The sequence below is a fragment of the Thamnophis sirtalis genome, unplaced genomic scaffold (genome assembly GCF_051295495.1).
Source record: "Thamnophis sirtalis isolate CommonGarterSnake01/CBP01778 unplaced genomic scaffold, rThaSir2_p1.2 scaffold_2, whole genome shotgun sequence".
NCBI lineage: Eukaryota > Metazoa > Chordata > Lepidosauria > Squamata > Natricidae > Thamnophis > Thamnophis sirtalis.
The window spans coordinates 123970354-123993396 of record NW_028261382.1 but is presented as its reverse complement, the minus strand read 5'-3'; the positions used below and the strand labels follow the sequence as shown (position 1 = coordinate 123993396).

Sequence of the window (23043 nt, the reverse complement as noted above, 5' to 3'; positions counted from 1 at the left end):
GTGGCATGATAGCAGTGCTCCAATATCTAAGGGTTGCCACACCGAACATAACAATTAATCAGTGGAAAGACTTGCCTCCGGAAGTTGTGCATGCGCCAACACTCAAAGTTTTTACAAAGAGATTGGACAACCATTTGTCTGAAATGGTATAGGGTTTCCTGCGTGAGCAGGGGGTTAGGCTAGAAGACCTCCAAGGTCCCTTCCAACTCTGTTATTCTGTTATATATCAAAGAAGCATACATAATCTGTGTGGTTGCTGGAACCTTTCCAAAAGTGAATATGTGTTGTTATTTTTAATGTGAAAGGAGGAGAGTTATTTCATACATCAAGAGTAATTGCACATTTATTTTAAAAGAAAGATAATGCAAATGTAGTTTTCATACTGGTACTATCCATTGTATATTTTTTGTTCCATGCACCTCCCGTTTTGAAGCATTATTTCCAATGTCCCAATCAACGGTTGGGTGTTATTTACAAAAAAGTTTATTCAGTCTTGCCATGTATGGTTCTTTCCCTATTAAGCAGAATGTAAATAATCATACAATATTTGTTTTGTCTTGCTATTAAAATGGAACAATATTTTTCTTTCTTTTCATAGCAACTGATTTGGTGCTAAGGAAAGTGATAAACTTTTCTGATTGTACAGTTTGTCTAGACAAGAGGAATGCTAGTGGCAAAATTGAATTTTATCAAGATCCTCTGCTATACAAGTGTTCATTTAGAACTCGCTTGCACTTCACTTATGATAATCTTAATTCTAAAATGCCGTCCATTATTAAAGTAAGTAGATTTCCTGATAATTGAGTCATATATTCTTGAAAATCCTAAAACAGATAATTGAAGTTTTTTTGAGGCACATTTATGATGAAACAAAAAAATATATGAGAGTTGTGTTCTGATCCATGGCTAGAACTTAAGTTTCAGGAATTTCTGTATTAAGTATTAACTTTATCCATGTTGTACAATGATGTTACTTTATGAAATTCTGGACGCTTTCTTTCTTTCTTGATATTGGCATGACTATGGTTAATAGAAAAAATATAACTAAGGGGGAAAAATCACAGTTTGCAGTTCAGAATATTTTTATGAAGTATTTTATTTTAATCTTATGTCAAGGTGACATATCTTAATATGTATCTTGGGACCAGCATCATCAGCTAAATCCAAGAGTCAATAGCACCATATATGTTTGGAAATTTATCCTATTTCTGACATAAAACTGAGGAAGCTCCGTAACTTTATCTATATTGAAGTTGTTTCCAGATGTGGACTTGTGTGTTGTAATTCATCTATCCCTATGTGCAGTTAATTTTACTAGTATTATTGATGCCACATGCTGTAATAAGCAGTTGTTTTGTGCATAATTTATTCAGTAGCATGTGGTTTCAGTCTTCTAATGCAGGCTACCAATTCAACATAAAGGACATTTAAAGCTGTTCAGTGAAACTTCAATTTATTAGCTATAACAAATTTCAAACAGGCTTGACTCTAGAACTGAAGATTAATATTCAGAAATATTGGATCACTATCAACAATTTTTTTTTTTAGGTAGTGGCCATTTCCTATGGAATTCTCAGCTGTATACTCTCAAAGTAGCTTTTCCAATTTAGAATGTGTACTTTATTATCCAAAATCTTTCAGAACAGGGTATTAAAGGTATTGGTTAGATCATAGACTTTCCTTTTTTTTGCTAATGCTGGCTTTAATTATTTTTTTATCAGAACTATTAAAGATAAAATATTTTCTTTCAGAATTGAGTCTGTTATGTCTATTTTACTAAAAATAAAAGTTTATATTCATTTGGTTCCGAAGTTGTTTTGCATGAGAAGATAGAGACAACCCCACTGAACCTTTAATTTTTCTCTCCTATGCTATCTATGTCTGTCAGTCTTCAGATGCTTCTTAAGCATGAATGTTGGAATCTGATCAGTTTTATTATGTGCTCTTCTCTGTACTTGCAGGTTCATACTTTAGTTGAAAGTCTGAAGCTTTCTATTACTGATCAACAGCTTCCTATGTTTATCCGTATAATGCAGCTTGTAATTTCACTGTACTATGGAGAAATTGGTAACGTTAAAGATGGAGAAAGTGAAGACCCTGTTTGTCACACCAAGGATATCTTGGGTAATATCTCAGGTAATAAGAAAGAATCTGACTTTGAAACAGACTGTTCACTTCTATAAAACTCCAAAGAGCCTATTTTTAAGGTGGAATGTTCCATAAGCAGTGGCTAAGATGCTGAACTTGTCGATCAGAAAGGTCGGCAGTTTGGCAGTTCGAATCCCTAATGCTGAGTAATGGAGTGAGCTCTCGTTACTTGTCCCAGCTTCTGCCAACCTAGCAGTTCGAAAGCATGTAAAAATGCAATTAGAAAAAATAGGAACCACCTTTGGCGGGAAGGAAACAGCATTCCGTGCATTTTCGTTATTTAGTCTTGCTCCATTACCATGGAGACGTCTTTGGATAGCTCTGGCTCTTCGGCTTTGAAACGGAGATAAGCACCCCCTACTGTCAGGAATGACTAGCACATATGTGCGAGGGGAACCTTCACATTTACCTTTATTTATTAGGATTTAAATATTAAGCAATAATTTGATTTGATTTATAACAAAATCTGTTTTATGAAGTCTTGCACAGAAACATTTTTTATTAAAAGCAATTTTACCTTCTAAAAGCAATTAGTGGAAATGCATTTTCTATGAGATATGCATCTTTTCAGGAAACCTTACTGAGGCCATGAAATTATATTTAAAACTGATTGCTACCTTATTGAGTCTTCCACAGATCTTAGGCTGGTTCAAAGAGTCACATTAATATTTTATAATAAGATACAAAAAGAGTATGTGTAGAATAAATCTATTCAGGTGATTTAGATTCTCCTATTATTACTCCTAATTCAGTAATAATTGATTGAGAAGAAATTACCTTAAACTATATTTACTACTATATTTGGTAGCTTTATTTAATGTAGGTTAGCATTAATAGAATTTCCTTCTTAATCTGAACACACTTTAAATTATTTACTTTATTTCTCATTCATGTGTAATGATACAAAAGGCGATATGAAAGCATACTAACATTAATAACTTGCTTTAACTAGCCATCTATGAGAGCCCTTGGTGCTCTCTGAGCTTGCTTGTTTTCTTGCAGATGTTTCAGTACCCGGTACCTTAGCACTGATGATGTTACCTAGTTTGAATATTGAAACATCTGCAAGAAAACAAACAAACCCAGAGAGCACCAAGGAACTCCTCATTTTAATTCTGAGCTACAGACATTCTCCTTTATTGCATCTGTGATAGATGTAGAAAAAGAAATTTACAATTTAATTCAGATACAGTATGTGTACCTATATTACAAAGCAATTAGTAAATGTTGGATAATTTGAGAATAGAGAAAGATGGTTTTTTTTAGGTTAGATAACATCAAAATAACATTAAAATGGATATGGGTTGAAAAGAGACAATATAATGAAACGGGCAAGTATATTTGAGAAATGCTATTGAAGTATCTGTGTAGTGAAGTTACTGATATCTCGGTTTAGTGATCTTAATTTTTTTAAACTCTTGATTTTTTAAAATATAACCGTAGATAGGTAATAATCACTAAAGAGCATTTTAGAGTGCAGTGCAGTATAAATTGAGAATAGGTGTCAAAGTTATGTCATTTCTGCCCCTTAAAAGTAATTGCGTTACTTTTATGCAAACATCTGAGCCTATTTACAGTGAAAGTGAAACTTATATCATTGAGTAGCCAAGTTTAACCACTTTAGCTGTTGTGTGGCTTTCATTAGATTACTGTAGGAAGCAGAGCTGTTTTGCTTTTATTGTACTGATTTGGACGAAAAGAATGATAAACTCTGTGTTGGGTCCATGTGGATTTGTTTCCATTATTTTTATTGGATTTATATGACAGCCTCAGAACATACCACCTACAAAGCTATTCGTTATTTCTTCTATTATTTAAATGAAAAATTAAACATAAGTGCCCCATCTCTTTAATAAGGAAATTTATTATAACAACACACACACAAAACTGTTTCTCATTGAGCTCTTTGTGTTATTTCACTTTATAATGAACTTCTCATACTTGGAATAACAGAGCATGGAGCACTGACTTTGAAGGATTGTAATTACATATTCTTGCCTGATTCTATTAATATAGAGTAGTAGTTAGCACAATTAAACATGAGGTTATAAAATGGGCGTGATCAAATATAAAATCAATTTACCCGTATTTTATCCCAAAACATTAATTCTCTCTATAGAAATTGTTTACTTTTCCTTACTGATCATTCATTTTGTATTCAGTTCATATTCACGTATATTTGTTCTTGACCCTTCTCTTCTTTTCCGCATATAGTACTTCAGTATTCTATGACTACTACATTTAACTTTTATGTTTCTCTTATGTAAGGCTGCTTTTGAAGACATCCAGAAACTGCAGTAGGAGCAGCATGCACTGTGTATTATCAAGCATTCCTCACCCTCAGCATATTTTACTTGTATTGAGAGCCAAAGACATTGGGAGTTTTAATATTTTATGATTCTGTATTGTTATTTCCTATGTAGTAAAGTGGGGGTTTTGAGAATATGGCAGTACACAAAGATAGATAAATAGACACACAGACAGTCAGTCAGTCAGTAGAAGAACACACCGATTTCTTATGGAAAAGAACTCATTCCTTACAAGAGAGGTTTAGCTGTAAATACACTATATTGCCAAAAGTATTTGCTCACCCATCCACATAATCAGACTCAGTTGTGAGCGAATACTTTGGGCAATATAGTGTACATTAAACAACCAAAGTGCATACTAAATAAATAAAGTGGCTCATTTATTTTCATATGTATTTTATTTTCATCACGTACATTGATTGATTGATTGATTGAATGATTGATTGATTCACTCACTCACAGGACTGATATGGCTGCCTGTCTCACATAATGAATCTAGGTGGCTCATAGCAATCCATAAAAATGTGCTAAAAGCTCCAAGCACCCATCACATTTAACAACCAGCTTCATTTCACCCAAACATTCTGTAATTCAAGTATTCGCTTTGTGGTAGGATTTCTCTGAATTAAGTAATATACCATCACTTTCTCACTTTCATTCATTTCTCAGTGATTTGCTAAAGAGCAAAAATCTAGTTGTATATCTCCCCTGAAGCAAAAAGTTGAAGTGTGCTTTTCATATTTTGCCCATTGTCACTTCACTTCTGTCAAGTATCTTCCTAGATATATTTAACAAACTAATTCAAAACTAATTTTGCACTTACTCTTTTTACTCTTCATTTGTATAGGAAAATATTGTTGCTATTCTTAAAATTATCTAGCCCAGAGTCAATCTTCATGCCATATTAAACGATTCTCATGATCATTTTGTAAATAAACTCAATTCAGATTATAACATTTCTCCAATTATACTATCCCTACATGCAGCCCTACCGTTTTTGAACATTCTGGCAATATTTAGGCATTCCTTTTCATTATTTTTCCTCAAATAAATGCTAACATTCATAGCATTTGTTTCAATTCCACTTTGTTATATTTAATTTTATTTACAATATTTATGATTCACCCAAATCTACAATTACTCTGGGCATGCTTACAAATCAATTATATACAGCCAAGAAAAATAAAAGAAACAGTTATGTAATTATAGCAAACAATAATAAACCAGAACCCAAGACCTACTGAAACTATACTGTACTTGTTTTCTAAATGCAAGCAGGGTAGTCACGTGGCCTTCTGAGGAGAAGACGTTCTAGAGATGATATTATCATTCCCATATAAATCTTTAAAATATATCTTCCAATAACTCCTCACTTTAATTGAGATTAATAATTTAATCTCAAATTATTTCATCCTTTTAAAAAAATCCATTCAGTCATATCCATACCTAGCCAGACAACCTAGACAACCATATATCCTTTTTGTAATCTATAACTCAAGTCCTGCTTTTTAATACCTCATAGAAGACACCATGTGGGCCCATAGATAACTATTACCTGGTATTGTTGCTGCTGTTGTTGGTAGCGCATGGCATTGTTACATTAGCCAGGAGACCACAATGCTATTGCAGAACAGTAGTTCGGCTGCCAATTTACCAGTTCTATTGTAGGAAACACTTGTATGCTTCCCAAGGTGCGCCACAGAAGGACAAGCTGGCATTGCATCAGAAAGAAAGATGAGCGGCTTTTCCTGCAGCATCATCCAAAGCTCCCTCCCTCCCCAGAGCCGCCTCACGAATGGGCGTTGCAACTGGAAAGGTTCAGAGCTGGCGGAAATCTGACTGTCTGCAAAGAGCACCAGCTCTTCTTCCCACTGAAGTAGTACCTATTTACTACCTACATGTAACATGCTTTCAAACTGTTATGTGGACAGAAGCTGAGACAAGTGACAGGAGCTCACTCTGCCAGGCAGTTCTAGGACTTAAATTGCTGGAGCAGAGACCATTTCCAGTGTATTAAGCCACTGAGCCACCATGCCTCTAAAACTGATATCTGCTGTCTTCATGGCTTTAGACACATTAAAATGAAAGTTGTCTGAATGGCCTTAAACGTGTCTTAGATACATTTCTTGCTTATAGTAAAGAGAGTGCAGGCCAGATTGGGCCAATATATCCAAAGACAACCAGTCTTATTTTACTCTATGCAATCCACCTCATGTAAAACATCTGAACTAAAGTCTTATTTTCTTAGCCAGCCAACATCATACAAATTAGGAGTTAAATGCAATATACAGACACATATTCAGATCCTTATAATGTAAGTATTGTAACTTAAGTGGTATATTAATTTAACTCTATCCAAGGACATTGGGGATATAGGTGTGAATGTGGCTACAAAGCACCTCATTTGGTAAGGGGAAAATAGTTACAATTTATAGCATATAAAATGATAATACAGAAAATAAGATTATTTTTGTTTTAGGAAGTTGGAAAGTTGTAAATTCCTAGCATAGGAAAATTCCTAGTTTGAGTCTCCTTTAGAAACCTTTCCATTGCAATGCAGTTTTAAAATAGCATCTACTTTAGGATAATGTTTTCAGCTGTTTAACAATACAAGTGTTACATATTTCCTTGAAGTTAGGAAGTAAGGTTGAAAAAAGTGTGAGGTTTTTTTTTTAGGAGGGGGAGGCAATTCTTTTTCAAACTAATCAGGGCGCAAATTGCCAGTTCATGATAGCAATATTAGTATTACTATCTGCAAACTCACTATTCCAGGTTTAAATAAGTAGATTGGTTCTATCTAATCTTTGTGCCCATTCAAATTCTTATCTTTAAACAGGTTTTATAGATAGATTTTTAAATTTAAATTGATGTTGCTCATATATAACAAAAGTGTTATATATGAACAACAAAAGCCATTTTAAACATATATGAATATATATTTTAATTATATAAAATACATAAACTACAATCCTTAATTGTACAATGCATTTGGAAATGGATATTTTATGAATATATTCAGTCCAGCAAACAATAAAATTAAATCTTCTCTTCATGTTAATTATGACAAGACGTTTAATATATTCAGGCAAGAAAAAATCTTTTCTTCTACAGAGATAAATACAAATTGACTAAAATTGCATTGTTAGCTAGCTTTGTTCCTTTTTGTTTTAAGGTGCAGAAGATGAAATAGGCAAAGACATTTCTCCAGAATTTTATATCCCACAAGACGATGATCAACAGCAAGGGTGGGTGTCCTGGGCCTGGTCATTTGTACCGGCTATTGTGGGCACTGATGATGAAGGTAGAGATGATGTTGGAGAGGATGATGGAACGATGAACCAACAGAAAAGTCCAATCATTAAGGATCCCATTGTTTCCATAGGATTTTATTGCACAAAGGCAACAATCACTTTCAAAGCAAGTATTTCATTTTTTAATACAAGTATACTTTCAATTGTATTTAATTGAGTGATGAATCAAGCACAGTAAATACAAACAATATCACACAAATTCTAATACTGGGATAAAATGTATATAAAATGTATTTTTAGATGAATACTATAGCAAACCTTCTGTAGTATATGTAGCATGCAACCTGTATGCATCCATTCAAATTTAACTCCATAAAATTCAGTGAGAGGTACTCCTGTGTAAGAAAATAGTACTGAATACGTCTTATTTGATTTGAAGAGAGTTTATGTAGCTTAGGGTTGAACTGTGGAGTTATTGATGCTCTCTAATTTTGGTTGTTGTAGTTGTTAGGCCATCTCTGCCCTTTTAGTGTGCTACATTTTGCTGACTACCCTGCTGCCCTCTACTATCCATAAATGACCTTCACCATCTTTTTCCTTCTGCTGCTGGCCTAGTATACAGGTGCTGGGTGAGGATGCAGCCCTGGGAAGTGTGCACTGTGCAGTGAGTATGACAGGGTTGCAGAGCTCACCTGCCAAAAGGAGCTTGCCAGACTAGCCGAGGAGGAGACAACATGATAGGGAGGTGTGCAACAAGTGTCCACCCTATAAAAATTGATAAGGTTCATTGCACTAACCTATGACAAAGACCCCAAAACAGGATCAAGCAACTGAGATAATAAATGAAGAAGGAATGTAAGCACTTTGGGGGGCAGGGAGAGCTTTAATTTTCTGTAGTTTTAGTTATTTATTTATTGCTTCCTGAACATTTATGACATTATACATGCTTCTTTGTTTTCTCTGTTAGTAATCCTCTGACAGAATTAGTCAAATATCCCAAATTATCTATTAAATCACAGTGTTAAATGAAGACCTGAATCTAGGCTTTGTTAGCACAAAATTGTTATTGCTACATTTGATCTGTAAGAGTGATGGCTAACGTTTTTGTCACTCTGTGCTGAATGCAATGTGTGTGTGACCCCCCTGTGTGACCCCCCCACATGCACACGCGATCCCTCTGTGCTTCCCCATCTCCACATGTGCCCCGCCTTGCAAATGCGTGCATGACTCTGCATGCGCCCCACCCCCATGCATGGATGGCCCCTGCAAGTGTGCATCCTGTGCATGCACGTGTGTCTCCCACATGTACCCCACCCCCTGCTCTTGCACAGCAGAAACCCCAAAACCATCTGGCCGGCAGGAGCCGCACGGACATGCGCAATGGAGCTGAGCTGGGACAATGGCTCACGTGCCCACAGAGAGGGTTCTGCATACAACCTGTGGGACACGTGGCATAGGTTCGCCATCACGGATCTATAACATCTATGTTATCAATTATTTTCTCTGTTACGAAATAAAAATCATGGAGTACTTAGTGCTCTCTGAGCTTAGTTGTTTACTTGCAAGCATTTCACTTCCCAACTTGATAACATCATCAGTGCTTAAAATCAGAGCCCAGGTATCATCCATCATAAGTGAGCATGGATGATATTATCTAGTTTGGTAATGAAACATTGGCAGGGCAGGTGCCACAGTCTACCTTCTCCTAGGGTGAAGGTGGAGACTGTGTGGGAAGTGTTCTTTGGAATGGCAGCAGAACTGGAAGAAGTGTAGTGATGCAGGCTTCTCAGATACGCAGTGTGCACTATGCAGCTTGTGTTGGAACCCTCCTGGAAAACCAGAGGGTTCAGCAAGGAGTAGAGATGAGCCCAGCACTAACAGTTCATCTGTGGTAAGATGGGCAGCCAGTACATTTTTACAAACAAATAAATAAGCCTCCCGTTGGTCCTCTGCTTGCTTTTTCTCCAGTCTTCTTGCAAAAGCTCACAAATGGCCAGCAACTTCCAACATGCACTTCATAGTGTGTATCAGAAGTATACCAGGAGAACAGATCAGTGGGGCTTCAGCAAGGAGTAGAGGTGAGACCAGCTTTGGCAGAACTTACCCACAGGTCCTCTACTTGCTCTCAGCCCAGCTTTCCTCCTGCAAAGCCTCATAAATGGCCAGCAGCTTCCGATGCGCTGTAGGCTTCTACAGTCCTTGCAACTCCTTACACTTCTTCCAGTTCTGCCACCACCCCACATAGTGTCTCCCAACAACTTCCACCTTTATCTCATGAACTGCCACTCTCCCCTACTTCACACAGCATTGTGCCTCACTGTCCTGCTTGCTACTCCCCAGCTGGGCCTGGCAAACTTCCTTCATCAGGTAAGGCTCCATCATCCACTGTGTTCACTGTGTGCATCTCAGGGCTGCACCCTCCAACTGCCTGGATCCTGGGCCAAGATCAGGGAAGGTCAACTGGAGGCAGCAGTAGCAAGGGGATATCAGGGATATAGTATGTGGTAGAGTGCAGGGCACTCAGAAAGGCAGAGATGGGGGGATGTGTGTGTGTGTGTGTGGGAGTGCTCCAGCAGTAGTAAATATGGGCGGATTGCAAAGAATCTGAATTCACGTAGCCATGTGGGTGCTGCAATGGCGTATCTTTGGGAACTGGGTGCAGGTCTTTAATTCAGTGTTGCTTTGACTTCAAACAGCTAGTGAATGAATGATAATAAGTCAACTACAACTCCTTAAGATTGACCATTTTAGCTATTCTTGTACATTTCCCTGCATTAAAATAATTTAACCATATTGCAAAATTGTTAATACATTTCTACATTACAAATTGGAATATATAAAGGTATTATGATGGCATTTAGAAGGCAAACATTAGAATCTATTGTTCTGCTTGAATGCTAAAAATGTATGGAATTAATTTGTGGTTCATATTTTGGTCAAAAATAAGGTCAGGTTTCTGCATTAGCATTCTGAGTAGCTGATACTACTCCAGCTAAAAAAAAATCATACCAAATTAAATGTAGCATTTTCCTAATAATGTCAGAAATTGTTCTTGCAATGTTTGAGTTCTTTTAATCAATTAATTGCTTTTCCTCTACAATAATTGCATACAGCTGAAGATTTTTTTCCTGTTTTACTTGAATGTTTGCCTTATGCAACTTTGCTTTAAAATGTCAACCATGTGTATACCCAGTCGGAAATGACAAAGTAATGAGAACATCTAGAAATTTTGTTTTATGAGAAAATTAAAAGAAATTATTTTGGCAGTTAAAGATGAATAGAGTGCTGGGAACAAGCAAAATATTAATCTACCTATTTTAGTGAATAATGCTAAACTTTTTAACGTGTGTGTGTGTGTGTGTGTGTGTGTGTAAAGTTGAAGTATTTTCTTATGATTTAAAGTTCATAAGGGTCAACTGAATACTTCCATCTTTTAAATTACTTCCCGTGTTATTGCAGTCTGCTTCATAACATTTGGTTTTATTCATAAACCATGTTACACCTGCATAGAGGATAATTTATTTATTTTCTTCATTTTTTATGACTGGAGAAAGTAAAAGTATTTCAATTTTTTTTTCAATTGTAGCAGTATGTAGGTTAAACTAGTGTATTTATGTCCAAGTTATTTTCTGTGTGGACAATGCATCATAGCTGTTTTAGTGTACCTGCTTCCTGCGTTATCATATTCATCAAAACTAAACTCTGTCGTCATTTTTTCTTATAGAATAATGAGATATTGCATGTATTTAATTCTAATGTTGACTAATGGTAAATTTCCTCATATTGTTACATAGCTCACTGAAATGCAAGCTGAAAGTAGTTATTACAGTCCACAGAAAGTAAAATCCAAAGAAATAATTTGCTGGCAACAAGAAGGAACTACCATTGAGGTAATTTTTCCACTATTTTTGTACAGTGTTAATTTATAGTAGAAATCTTGGCATCAGTAGTTTTTCATCAGTATTATTATTTTCAGCTGGCAGTTACAGTATTGTTTTTATATTTCTCTCTTATTGGACAGTTGTAATTATTGAAAGAAATCCATTTTTAGATTATAGCTATACTCCAGAAATAAGTATTTTCATGTCTTTCCATTACAAGTATCTTTTATTTGATTTTTTTAAAAAAAATTAAATATGGTGAGCCTACATATAAGATAATCCATAGAGCTATTAATTTCACTGTAGTATCCAGGATTGTAAATTAACTGGAAGTCAAAAACATTCCAGAAAAATGCAATGGCAAATCATGTATATTCTGTTTTCAAGAAAACCGAATACTTTTGCCTAATTTTCACCAGAAGTTGAACTCTCTGTGTGTCTGTCTTTTCTTGTTTTATTTATGTATGCATAACTAGGTGCAGGATCCCACTGTAGTTGGAATATTAACCATTGGCCATTGTTTTTATACCACATTAAATTTTCTTCCCAGGCCCTTATGAGAGGAGAACCTTTCTTTAATTGCCAAATAGGATTTGTTGGTTGCCAAGCCTTTTGCCTTAAAGGAATCATGGGAGTTAAAGATTTTGAAGACAACAAGAATAGAAGTGAATCTGTGAGTATAATTTATATTTTATTGGATCACAGACACGCTAATGTGTTAGAAAGCCTGGAAACAGTTTTAGAAATTTGTAAAAGATCCTGATTTAGATCCAGAGTGCCACGTCTTATTCTGAAAGTCAGAACAGGATTTAAGTAGTGCTTTTTAAGTAATAGAAAGTAATTTTAAAACTTTTTAAAATTAGTGACTTAGTGATTTAAGTATCAGTGAGAACAAAAATCCCAATATTGTATATATGTTCAGCTCATGAACACATCTGAAGTCCTTTTTAGGTCCCAGATTAAAAAAAGAAATGAGCAGGACCAGATGTGGGATACACTTACCTTCCCTACTGGTTTTCAAATGTGAGTGCGCGCACACATGCATATAAACACACCTCATCTGCGCATGCACACCACCTTCTGAGCATGCACAGTGCTTGCGCATTACGCCGAGGCAGGTGGGTGGAGCTTTCTGCAGCCGCCACTACTGGTTTGCTCAAACCGGAGATAACCCGCTGAATACTACCTCTGGCAGTGCCATTCTGGTGTGTGTGTGTGTGTGTGTGTGTGTGTAAAGAGAGATGGGGGGAAGAATGTAGATTGATAGATATAGGTATAAATATAGATATAAGTATAAATATAAGTATATATATAAATATTAGATAGCTATAGTGTGTGTATATATACACATACCATAATGATTGGGTCTTCATAACTTTGATCAAAATATTGAAATTATATAATTGATAAATGCTATTAAAGTATTTTTCCCTAAATGTCAATTTCCTGTAGTAAAAGCTCTAGCTGAGTGTGATCTGCTGTAGGAGATGTGGATTGGCTGACCAGAGGGAGGAGTCAAACATGGATTAAGTCTGGTGTCCCTATATGGGCGCAAGAAGTTAAAGAGTGACCTTCCCTGAATGCCATTAAAGTTTATTTAGTCTCACCCTCCTGAACCATCAGTCTGAAAAGATTCCTATGAACAAAAAACCAGCTAGTTGAACTCTTGAGGTGTGGGTCTGGTTGTTTATGCCTGGCATAGATGAGGTAGCATATACAGTATAATGAAGCAACTATATATTTATACAAAATTTAGGGCAGAGTTGGTTTAATTTGCAAATAATGAGGTTCGCATCCAAATTTTATTTGCTGCATGGTATTTTGTGGTGATCCTAGTGAGGTATTTTATGAAATTTAAAAGAAAATACAGGTACTCCTCCACTTATGACCACAATGGAGCCCAGAATTTTGGCCATGAGTTGTTGCTGTCATATGTCGAGATAGCACATGACCATACTTGATTATGATATGCTTACAAAAGCATATCACTGAATCACACAGTTGTTAAATTAGTCACATAGTTATTAAACAAAGCCATTCTCTTGAATGCTGGTTTGTTTGTTTTTTGCCGGAAACTGGCAAAAAAATGTAGCAATTTGCTACACATGTTTGCTGAATATTACAGCCAAATGTAAATGTGAACCAGTTGCCAAGTCCTGAAATGTGATCATGTGACCACAGGGGGAGTAGCAGTCAGAACTTTGAGAATGGATCATAAGTAGCTTTTTAAAGTTCATTGCAACTTTGAATGGTCATTAAACAAATGGTCATAAGTCAAAGACTACCTGTAAAGATATTATGTGTGTTGAATTAGGGTTAGGGTGAGCCATCCCCACCAGATATTATGTACAGTATTGGAAGCAATCTGCATTTGTGAAAAATAGGTTTATTTAAGTTCTACGCTGTGATTTCTTTATATTTTTACATATTTTAATTTTTTCCCCTTTTATACCAGGAAGCATGCTTTTTCCACTGTGGAGAAAATCTCAGTACAAAAGGAATGACATATCTTACCAATTCACTATTTGATTATAGAAGTCCCGAAAACAATGGTGTCCGTGCAGAATTTATTTTGGATGCAGCTGCCCATAAGGTCTTTTTCATCCCTAATTTGAGTTTGCTTAATGGTCAGATTTTCTGCCTTTATACATTTTATGTTTAGTAGATACAGTTATAAAATTTGTGTTATGCAATTTCTTAAAATATTTTATTACTTTGCTGGCCTTAATTTTTGTGCTAAGAAAGGTATATGAGTGTTATATCCACTAATTCTTGGAATACGTATTTTTCTTTACCATTCAGAGGCTAAAATCAACATGAGGTGACCAAGTGTGTTACTTCTAGTGGTGTAAAAAAAATAAATTAGCCCTTTTTAATTGGATAGAATTTTCAGTAGGGATTAGAAAGAGATTCAGTTTAAACCCCTTTATGTAATGAAATTATTAATTAGTTGTGGGTAGGCTACTATTTTGCAGCATAACCTTAAAAAGATGTTGTGCTTATTAAAATAAGATAAATGTAATATGCTCCCTTAAGCGAGGCCAAAGACTGTCAAAAGTAAATGTGAGAAATGAAAGTTAGTATATTCATTAAACTTGTTAACTTTTGGTACTCAATTACAATTCTTAAAAGGCAAAAGTTGCCATCGCAATATTCATAAGTGGTAGGCTAATTTTCTAACAATATTCACATTCGGATTCTTTAAAGCTATACAGTCTGAACTGAAGTGTCCAGAATTTCGTTTTTTCCCCAAAAGAACTTTTGAGATTGCCTAATTAGAGTACAGTGCAATGCATGACAACTAAAGTTGGGATAGAGAGGTGGAAGAAATTTGATAACATTTTTGAGTCAGCATCTTTAGAGGTTACTTCCAATACAGTGGTACCTTGATACTTGTCCGGGATTCTTGCTATGAGGTGCAACAAGTACTAAAAACAACAAATATCTACCACATGACCCTTTAGGAGTAGGGGGTCACAAGGCAGCTGATGCCATCAAGTTCTACCTTCATGTCAAGTACTAGGAAAAAGTACGAGTACAGGGACAAAACTTTTGTATGAAAAAGCGTTGAGTATCAAATTCTATAAAGTTTGAAGCAATTTATACCAAGGTACCACTGTATTAGACATGTAATTTCATTATTCATCCCCCATGTTTCAATTATTTTCAGTAATATGTGAAAATAGAAACTTACGTTGAATTGCATTTTTCATTTTTTTCATATGGTGTAGAACTCTTTGGAGCTTTTCTCAATCCATTTTATTTTTACTGTTTCTTATTGTTTACTACTCACTTCAAACCCTTTATAAACCTCTTAAAAAGTAACCGTAAATGTATGATTCTTGAAAGGCTCTTTGCTTCTTTCCTTCCTTTTTTCCTGAGAAGTCTCAGTATATATGGTGAACTTTCTGTCAATGCTCAGTCTGATCTGACTGATAAGCTTACTTTGTTAAAGCTTAAAGTATTCCTTTATTAGCAGTATATAGCTTTTCCTTAGCTAATATCACCTTCAAGTCTAATGACATGATTAGAATGTTATTTAAGGTTCATTGCTTCCTCTAGACAATGAACAAACAATTCCTACTGAGTTCAAATAAACCTAATTGATTCAGACTACATACATTTCCTAAATGTTTTGTAAATTGCAAATGTTAGATTTTTAGTCACCTGGTTTACTAGGAAGTGAGAGGTCAGATTGAGATAATTCACTCAATTTAAGATACTAATTAACTAGCTTCTGTTGGTAAAACTGAACAAAAGATCCAGAAGGCTTATAGATGCCCTTTTGTGTAGCCTGGTATGGAAGTTGCATTAGCTGTTTGAAGGATGAATTCTTTGACTAACCTCTGTCCTTTGTATTGATAAGCTTTACCATGTATTCATGCACAAACCCAAACAAGCATATATCTTTAGTACTTCTATATGGCTCTGATACCGTTGGGTTATAATCTCAAGATTCTTTCTTAAGAGAACATTAGTTCTATGTACTTTGCTTTGTTGGTAGGAGATGTACACAGAGATAACAGGAATGCAGAGGTTTGGGGCTTTCTACATGGATTATCTGTACACAATGGAGAGCACCAGTGGCAAAGGTACTTAATTTCTCTGTTTGCTTTCTCTTTGAATAACAGAAACAAAAGCTTATTCAGAGGCACCTGACAGTCCTTGACCGACTGTCCTTAGGCTTACCTTTTTAAAGCCTAACTTAAATCTGGCCTGATTTCTTTAATGCCTGTTTGTCTATCATCCACCCTTGTTTTCTGTTCAGAGACTTCGGAATAAATAATGTGCATAAAAATATAGTGATATCTTAATAACTCTTTAATTTAGACTGAGGAAACCTGGGTTCAGATCTCCACTTTGAGGAATGCTGAGTTGCAAGAATAGCTTCCAGAGGCAAAGGGGAAGTGAAAAGCCAATTATTATTATTTACTTAAAAGATGTAATTCAGCATGGGTAAAAGCTTCTAAAAAGAAGAATCCATCAAACACTGAGGCAATTTGTTTCAGGAAACTCTGTGCATTAGGAAGTGCTTTCTGATGCACTTTCCAGTTTAATCAAATCTGTTTTTCTTGGTAGTTTTGAGCCCATTGGAGGAACAGGACAATTTTTTTTCAATGGTACTTATTCCCCGGTTACTTGCGTCAGATTGTGATGAATAAATAAGGCCACTCCTTATTGCCCATTGGCATTGATGAAATCACCATCAATCAGTTATAAAAGGCAGTTTTACTAGGAACAGCTTACTACCTACAACAATACCTTTAACACAATCAAACAATTTCTACCTATCCCAGGTCTTTCAGAACTCAATAAAGAGATAAAAAATGGGAAATTCAGTCAAAACATCTCCCTGACTGTATAATCAACACATTAATAAATAACTTTCTGTCTATTCTCCACAGAGCAACAATTTTAACATTAATAGTTACAAGCATTATCTAAATATTTAATTCATTGTGATATATAATAAAAAACTAAATGGTAACAGTAATGTATCAATGTCATATAAATAATAGTTCTTAACCTTACAACATCCTTTTATAAATTGTGGCTTTAGTCTTTGTAGCTTTGGTCTGGTGATGTCACATTCTTCTGATCTTGTTATAAATAAATATATGTTTCATCAGTAACTAAAAGGCTGCATGTCTGTAGTTTTTTTCTTGTTGCTTTGGTTTTTTTTTTTGAACAACTGACTTACCATTAGCCTTCTTTCAAGATTGATGCCTTCTCCTAGTGGTGATGGCTACCTTTAAACTTGCAAACTCCCATCTGCCCTCACCACTTTCAGCTTCCCCACTGTAAGAAATGTGGACCTGGCCTTGGAAACAGAGAAGGATGACTATTAAGGGGGTATTTTCACCAAAAAAATACTCAATCCTAAAAGAAAAAACAATTTACCAGCACTGGGGGGGCAAGCTACTTGATATAAACAGGGAGCAAACCTCACACTCACTTGCACTGATGATGTTGCCTAGTTGCATAATGGAAGGTCTGCAAGCAAAAAGCCAAGCTCAGAGAGCATCAAGGACCCTGAAAACTCAAAATAACTCCATCTTGATTTTATTTGATCTAGGATGGGATTGACAGAAACCCAGTCCGGCTTCCAAATTTAGCTATTTTGCCTTATAACAATAAAAAACATAATAATAAGTAATAAAGGAATCCCTGTTTGTCTGGTTCTGGGCCTGCACTAACTTGAAGGTCTGACACCAACCCCCCCCCCCAATCCCTTTTTCATCTTATCAACCAGGATGACATTTCCAGAAGCTCATCCATCCATCATCATTAGTGTCAGGGTCATTGGGGTTACAGACTCCTTTCCTTGCACCCTGGGAGTAATCCCCTGGGTGGAGAAGGATTTAAGTTTAATAATTTTTCTAAAATGAAGATTCCAAAGGTATTAAAAGAATCATGCCTTGGTGTTGGATATTTCATTTGTTTGAAAGTTCAGTTAAACATTGTTTGCATTTCAATTAGACATTGTTCGCATTGTACACACTTACATGGAATACAACATTAATATTTTCTGCTACACTGGTGAGTTTTAATGCTAGTTGTGGCTTCATGCCTCATTGCCTTTTGATTAGAGGCTGGTGTGACTTTAAGAAAGTTAGAAGCTTTTGCTTCATTTTCATTTGTCTTTCATTTAGTGTATTATCTGAACTTGAAAATATCTTATTGGTTGAAATAAATCAGTTTTAGATATATTTATGTGTACATTAAACTGTAATTAGTTTTTACATCTCTGTCAGCAATATAATTCCTTTTCACACTTTAGATTTAATTTGTGTCATTCCTGGTGTTTTCAGAGAAAAGAACAGAAGTCACAGTTGTAGTGGGATTGAAATAAAGCAAATAGAATTGAATTGGATCTCTGAAGAATGTAGTGGATGCAGTATATGTATTGTGAATTTTGGCTGTATGCTTTGGGGCCCCTTTTTTTGAGGGGACGATGGAAATAAATTGCTTCCTAGAATCAGATATCTCTTTTATATTACCATTTGTCCACCCCTTCCTTATATCTGTTACCAGAGTTTTATTGGTATAAGGAAATTGGGCTTCCCAGTGAATTATAGATGCAGTGAAAATTATTCTTTGAGATAAACATACTTAATTAAATCTCTCTAAAATACTACTTCTTTAGCTGAATTTAATTTTGAACTGGGCAGTTTCCTTGGGCTAACACTGGGAGAAGCGAGCTTAAATGCCCTGTAAATTTGATTTATATGCTGTTCTCTTGTTTTCTGATAAAGTTTGAAAGAAGCTATGGAGGCACACAGTATTTTGTAAAACGATATAGGGAAATGTTTAATTACCTCATTGTGCCATTATTGTTTATATAAATTAACTATTTCCAAACTTCAAAATTTTGGGACAGCAGCTTTCTTATCTTTGCATAACTGAATCTTTAAAGAGAAAATAAGTGCTTTGGTTTGTTATATGCCATGTGTCCATACATTGGTGCAAATGCTAACTTATGATATTTGTTGTCTGATAAAATACCTTCACTTACATTTTCTTATTATATATTAACTCTCTGAAACCGACCAACATATATTTTAGGGTCTGGAAATCAGCCAGATGTGACTTCTGTGAAGATTGAAGACTTCAGTGGTGTTCAGGAGATGTCTACAAAAAGTCTTATTTTAGGACCTCTCAGTCTTCGACTTGATAGCAGTGCAGTGCACAGAATTATTAAAATGATTGTTTGTGCTCTGGAACATGAATATGAACCTTATAGCAAGTCTAAATTAGGTATGTTTTGTGAATTTTGAACTTTTAAAAACAAGATAGCTGAGTTTTCATTGAAAAAATATTAAGGATAAACATGCATGTGGAAAACTAACTTCTGTGAGATTTCAGCTGAGTGTTGCCCACTGTTGTCCTACAGTTAGTCCATTTTATTATCTGCTGAAGGAATTGATTTGCTGAACCTTTTGAGAATTTAAAAGCACAAGTATTGTGATATATTGTAATACACTATATATTACTCTAAAGTATACTTTAAAATGGTAATTTTTTGAAGATCCTGCATAATAGGAAACATGTCCACTCAGGCATATCTTCAAAATTATTATTTAAATAAAAGCATGTCACTTTACAAAGAATAAAATTGATTTAGTAAGGAGAGAAGAAAAACAAGGGAAGAATATGCTTACAGTAAGCTATAAGTCTTTTAAGCAGATATGAACATTTTTCTGTTCATGACATGCATTATTTATTGATTTGTTTAACAATACAGGTACATAAATCCCTATATAGTAGTTCAGCATATGATACAATTATAAACAATTAAAATAATAAATATGATTGTCCAAACAAAGCTACTGTGATAACCAGTCTGAGCTTGAGAGCAGGGTCAAATGCATCATCTGTATTTTGGATGGAGCCCCTCTGCCCCCCAAGAGACCTAAGCCTAGCCCCCCCCTTGAACTCCATTGAATCTTATCTGTTACCAATTTACCTTGACTGTTAGTAGATCAGATTCTTGTACAGGCTGCATAACTTCCAATACTTTTGAACTCTATCCTGGCTCTTGCGACTGAGAGCTACAAGTTGATAGCTTGCTGAAATGGTACTATTTTAATTGCTTTTCTGGATCTGGTGGTGATGGTAGTGGTACTAGTGATAATGGTGGTGGTGGTTACCCTCAAATACTTTCCCCAGATGTTTGTAATCCAACAGGCAGATTCTATTTTGGCAATGTATTCCCTGATATATCCCAGCATTATGCCATTAACAGCTTTAAAGGTGAGGAACAGCACTTTCTGTTGGGCCAGGAAGCATACCGATAACCAGTGCCAAGATTCAAAGCAGGGGTTATTCATTCTGCACTAACTGTGTAACCTTATCTGCATTCTACTTGCTGTGTTCTTTACTAGTTGTAAAAGTAGCCCCACATTGTGTGTGTTCTAGCAGCCTAAATTCATGATTATTAGATTGTGTACCTGTTTGCCTGTTGTTAACCTGGTTAATTGGAGCACCATCTCTTTCATCTGCTATTCAAGAGTCCAAAGCAAGCCTAAATAATGATCTGACTTGTTACGTCTAAATTAAGACAAATTGATAAAATGAAATATTGATGATACTATAGATCAGGGGTGTCAAACTTGTGTCGTCACGTCATCACGCAACATATTGTGACTTCCCTCTTCTCTAAAATGGGGGTGGGCATGGCCAGGGCATGAAGCATCTGGTCCATGGGCCACGAGTTTGACAACCCCTGCTAGAGACATTTATTTTGGTCATTACGTTAAATTTAACCAAGTCTTATTATTATAGATTTTATAGAAGGAGCCAAAGTTTTGCCAAACACAGAAGAAGCTGCTGCCTTAGAGGAATATATTCCAACTCGGATCACAACCTTTACCATTTTGAAATGCACTGTCACTATTCCTAAGGCTGAATTCAACCTGCTTGCCCATTTATTGCCTGTCATCATGGGTCAAAAGGTGCTATAAATTTACAAACTATTTATAACTAATATCTGTGCTTTGGGGTAGATATTCTTTTCATGTAGTCTTAACATAGTTTGTGTGCATTTGTACACATGCTAAATTTATAATAAAGTAGATGAGCTTGAGTTATATATAAACTATATTTGGAATTATATAGTTTAAAACTTCCAAGTTTTAAATATAACTTTATCCATGTATTTTGTGTCCTATATCCTGAAGAGTTCAAGCAGCTTCTTAACTACAACAAATCTTCAGTTGCTACGGCCTCTGCCTTGTCTTCGAATATTAGTAGATAAAATGATCCTGGAACATTCAGTGCCAATGTATGCCGATCAACTTGTGCAATATGTCAGCAGCCTTAATCAACCATCTGATAATTTACTTCACTATTGCTATACGCACTGCTATCTTAAGGTTTGTTTTATTCTTTTTTTCTGTTCAGTAAATAATGTAGGACAGCCCACTATCTTCTTAGTAATGCAACAGGAACATATGACTGCTTTATGATATTATGGGCCATTGGTTCCAAGATATAGTAAATCATGCTGTCTTCCTTGCATTTTTCTACTTAGACTTTCTAAAATATGTAGAAAAGCAAGAATCTCATGGCATTGAAATGAAAAAAAAATATGCAAATGAAAAAAGCCCCAAATGTTTATATTTTGTTATTGACTATGTTATTTCTTTTTAAAGATATTTGGTTTTCAGGCGGGATTGACATCATTGGATATTAATGGATCTTATAGTTTACCAATTCCAGTAATTCCTTCATTCAGCACAGCTGTATATGGCAAAATGCTTAAACTACCTAAATACTGGTAAGCATTTCAGAATGTGTGTATATGTATAAATGCAATCTGTCAATCGGGATCCATAATTTTTTGATCATGGACATTTATTAAATAAATTCCTTACATCAATCTGTATTTTTCAGCCTCCGGCTATGATTTGGCTAGATTAAGTTTTCAACATTTTTTTTTTCATTTTAATACCAACAATAATTTAAAATAAGGCAAAAAAATTAGAGGATACAAGTAGTCCTTACTTAACAACCTGTCACAAATCAGATGCTTTATGGTCCCTAAAGTTCCCCTGGCCATCGTAAATGTTTGCATCCTTCCGATCCTTGTTGTCACAGGACTGCATGTTAGACAGGTCATCTTTTACAACTTGTTGTGGCATACCATGCTCATGTGACCATGATTCATTGTTTTATTTCTGGCTTTTTTTTTGCCAGTTAGTGGCAAAAGACATCCATTTAAATGAATGGGTTTCCTTAGCAATTGCAGCATTCACTTAATGAATGCAGCATCCGCATTTGCTTAATGACCTCTGTAAAAAAGGCTGGAAAATTACTTCCATTCACATGGTTGAATTAACTTAAGGCCATGACTTACAAGGTTGTTGAGGACTAGCTGTGGTAATGGAGTGGGAATAAATGAATATTACAACCAGATTGCTAAATGTAGTCTACAGCGAATAGAACTCCAGATGAAATACATCAAATGGTATTTGAACTGATTTATCCAAATCAGCCTGCAGACTGAGAGCTTCATTTAAAGTCATTTAGTGAATGGGAACTAGTCCTGAAGAATAACCTGGTAATGTGATTAAACTTGCATGTGCACTTTCTTTTTTAAAATTATACCACCTGCTTTAACTGGGTTTTGAGATTTTACACATCAGTGTTGCTTAAAGTCTACACATTGGATGATACACATGTTCTACATATCCAACAGACCATCATTTTTTAAAAACAAAGCCATTTTATGAACATTATAGAATTCCCCTTGTATGTTTTTTTGAATAATGATTGAAAATCTCAATTTTATTTCTTGGATAAACCTGCAATGTAGCTTTCTTTGTTTTTATTTAAAAATATTTTGAAACATTATGTATCAGTATATATTATTACTGTAATATTTGCACTAGAATATTTCATTGCCTGGATGAAATAACACCTTTAAAAATATTTGTCACTATTAAACAACAT

At 35.2% G+C, this 23043-nt stretch overlaps 1 protein-coding gene across 2 annotated transcripts in view; it reads left to right on the top strand.

Annotated features, from left to right (window-relative positions):
- Positions 1 to 23043, top strand: part of VPS13B (vacuolar protein sorting 13 homolog B) — a 312128-nt gene that overhangs the window by 18034 nt on the left and 271051 nt on the right. For both annotated transcript variants that reach the window (XM_087706818.1, XM_087706819.1), the window contains exons 6-16: positions 599 to 780; positions 1962 to 2136; positions 7630 to 7874; positions 11503 to 11598; positions 12140 to 12262; positions 14045 to 14182; positions 16094 to 16181; positions 19156 to 19347; positions 20875 to 21044; positions 21270 to 21464; positions 21744 to 21868. In XM_087706818.1, the coding sequence (XP_087562944.1) occupies positions 599 to 780; positions 1962 to 2136; positions 7630 to 7874; positions 11503 to 11598; positions 12140 to 12262; positions 14045 to 14182; positions 16094 to 16181; positions 19156 to 19347; positions 20875 to 21044; positions 21270 to 21464; positions 21744 to 21868 (1729 nt within the window). The remainder of the gene's footprint in view (positions 1 to 598; positions 781 to 1961; positions 2137 to 7629; positions 7875 to 11502; positions 11599 to 12139; positions 12263 to 14044; positions 14183 to 16093; positions 16182 to 19155; positions 19348 to 20874; positions 21045 to 21269; positions 21465 to 21743; positions 21869 to 23043) is intronic.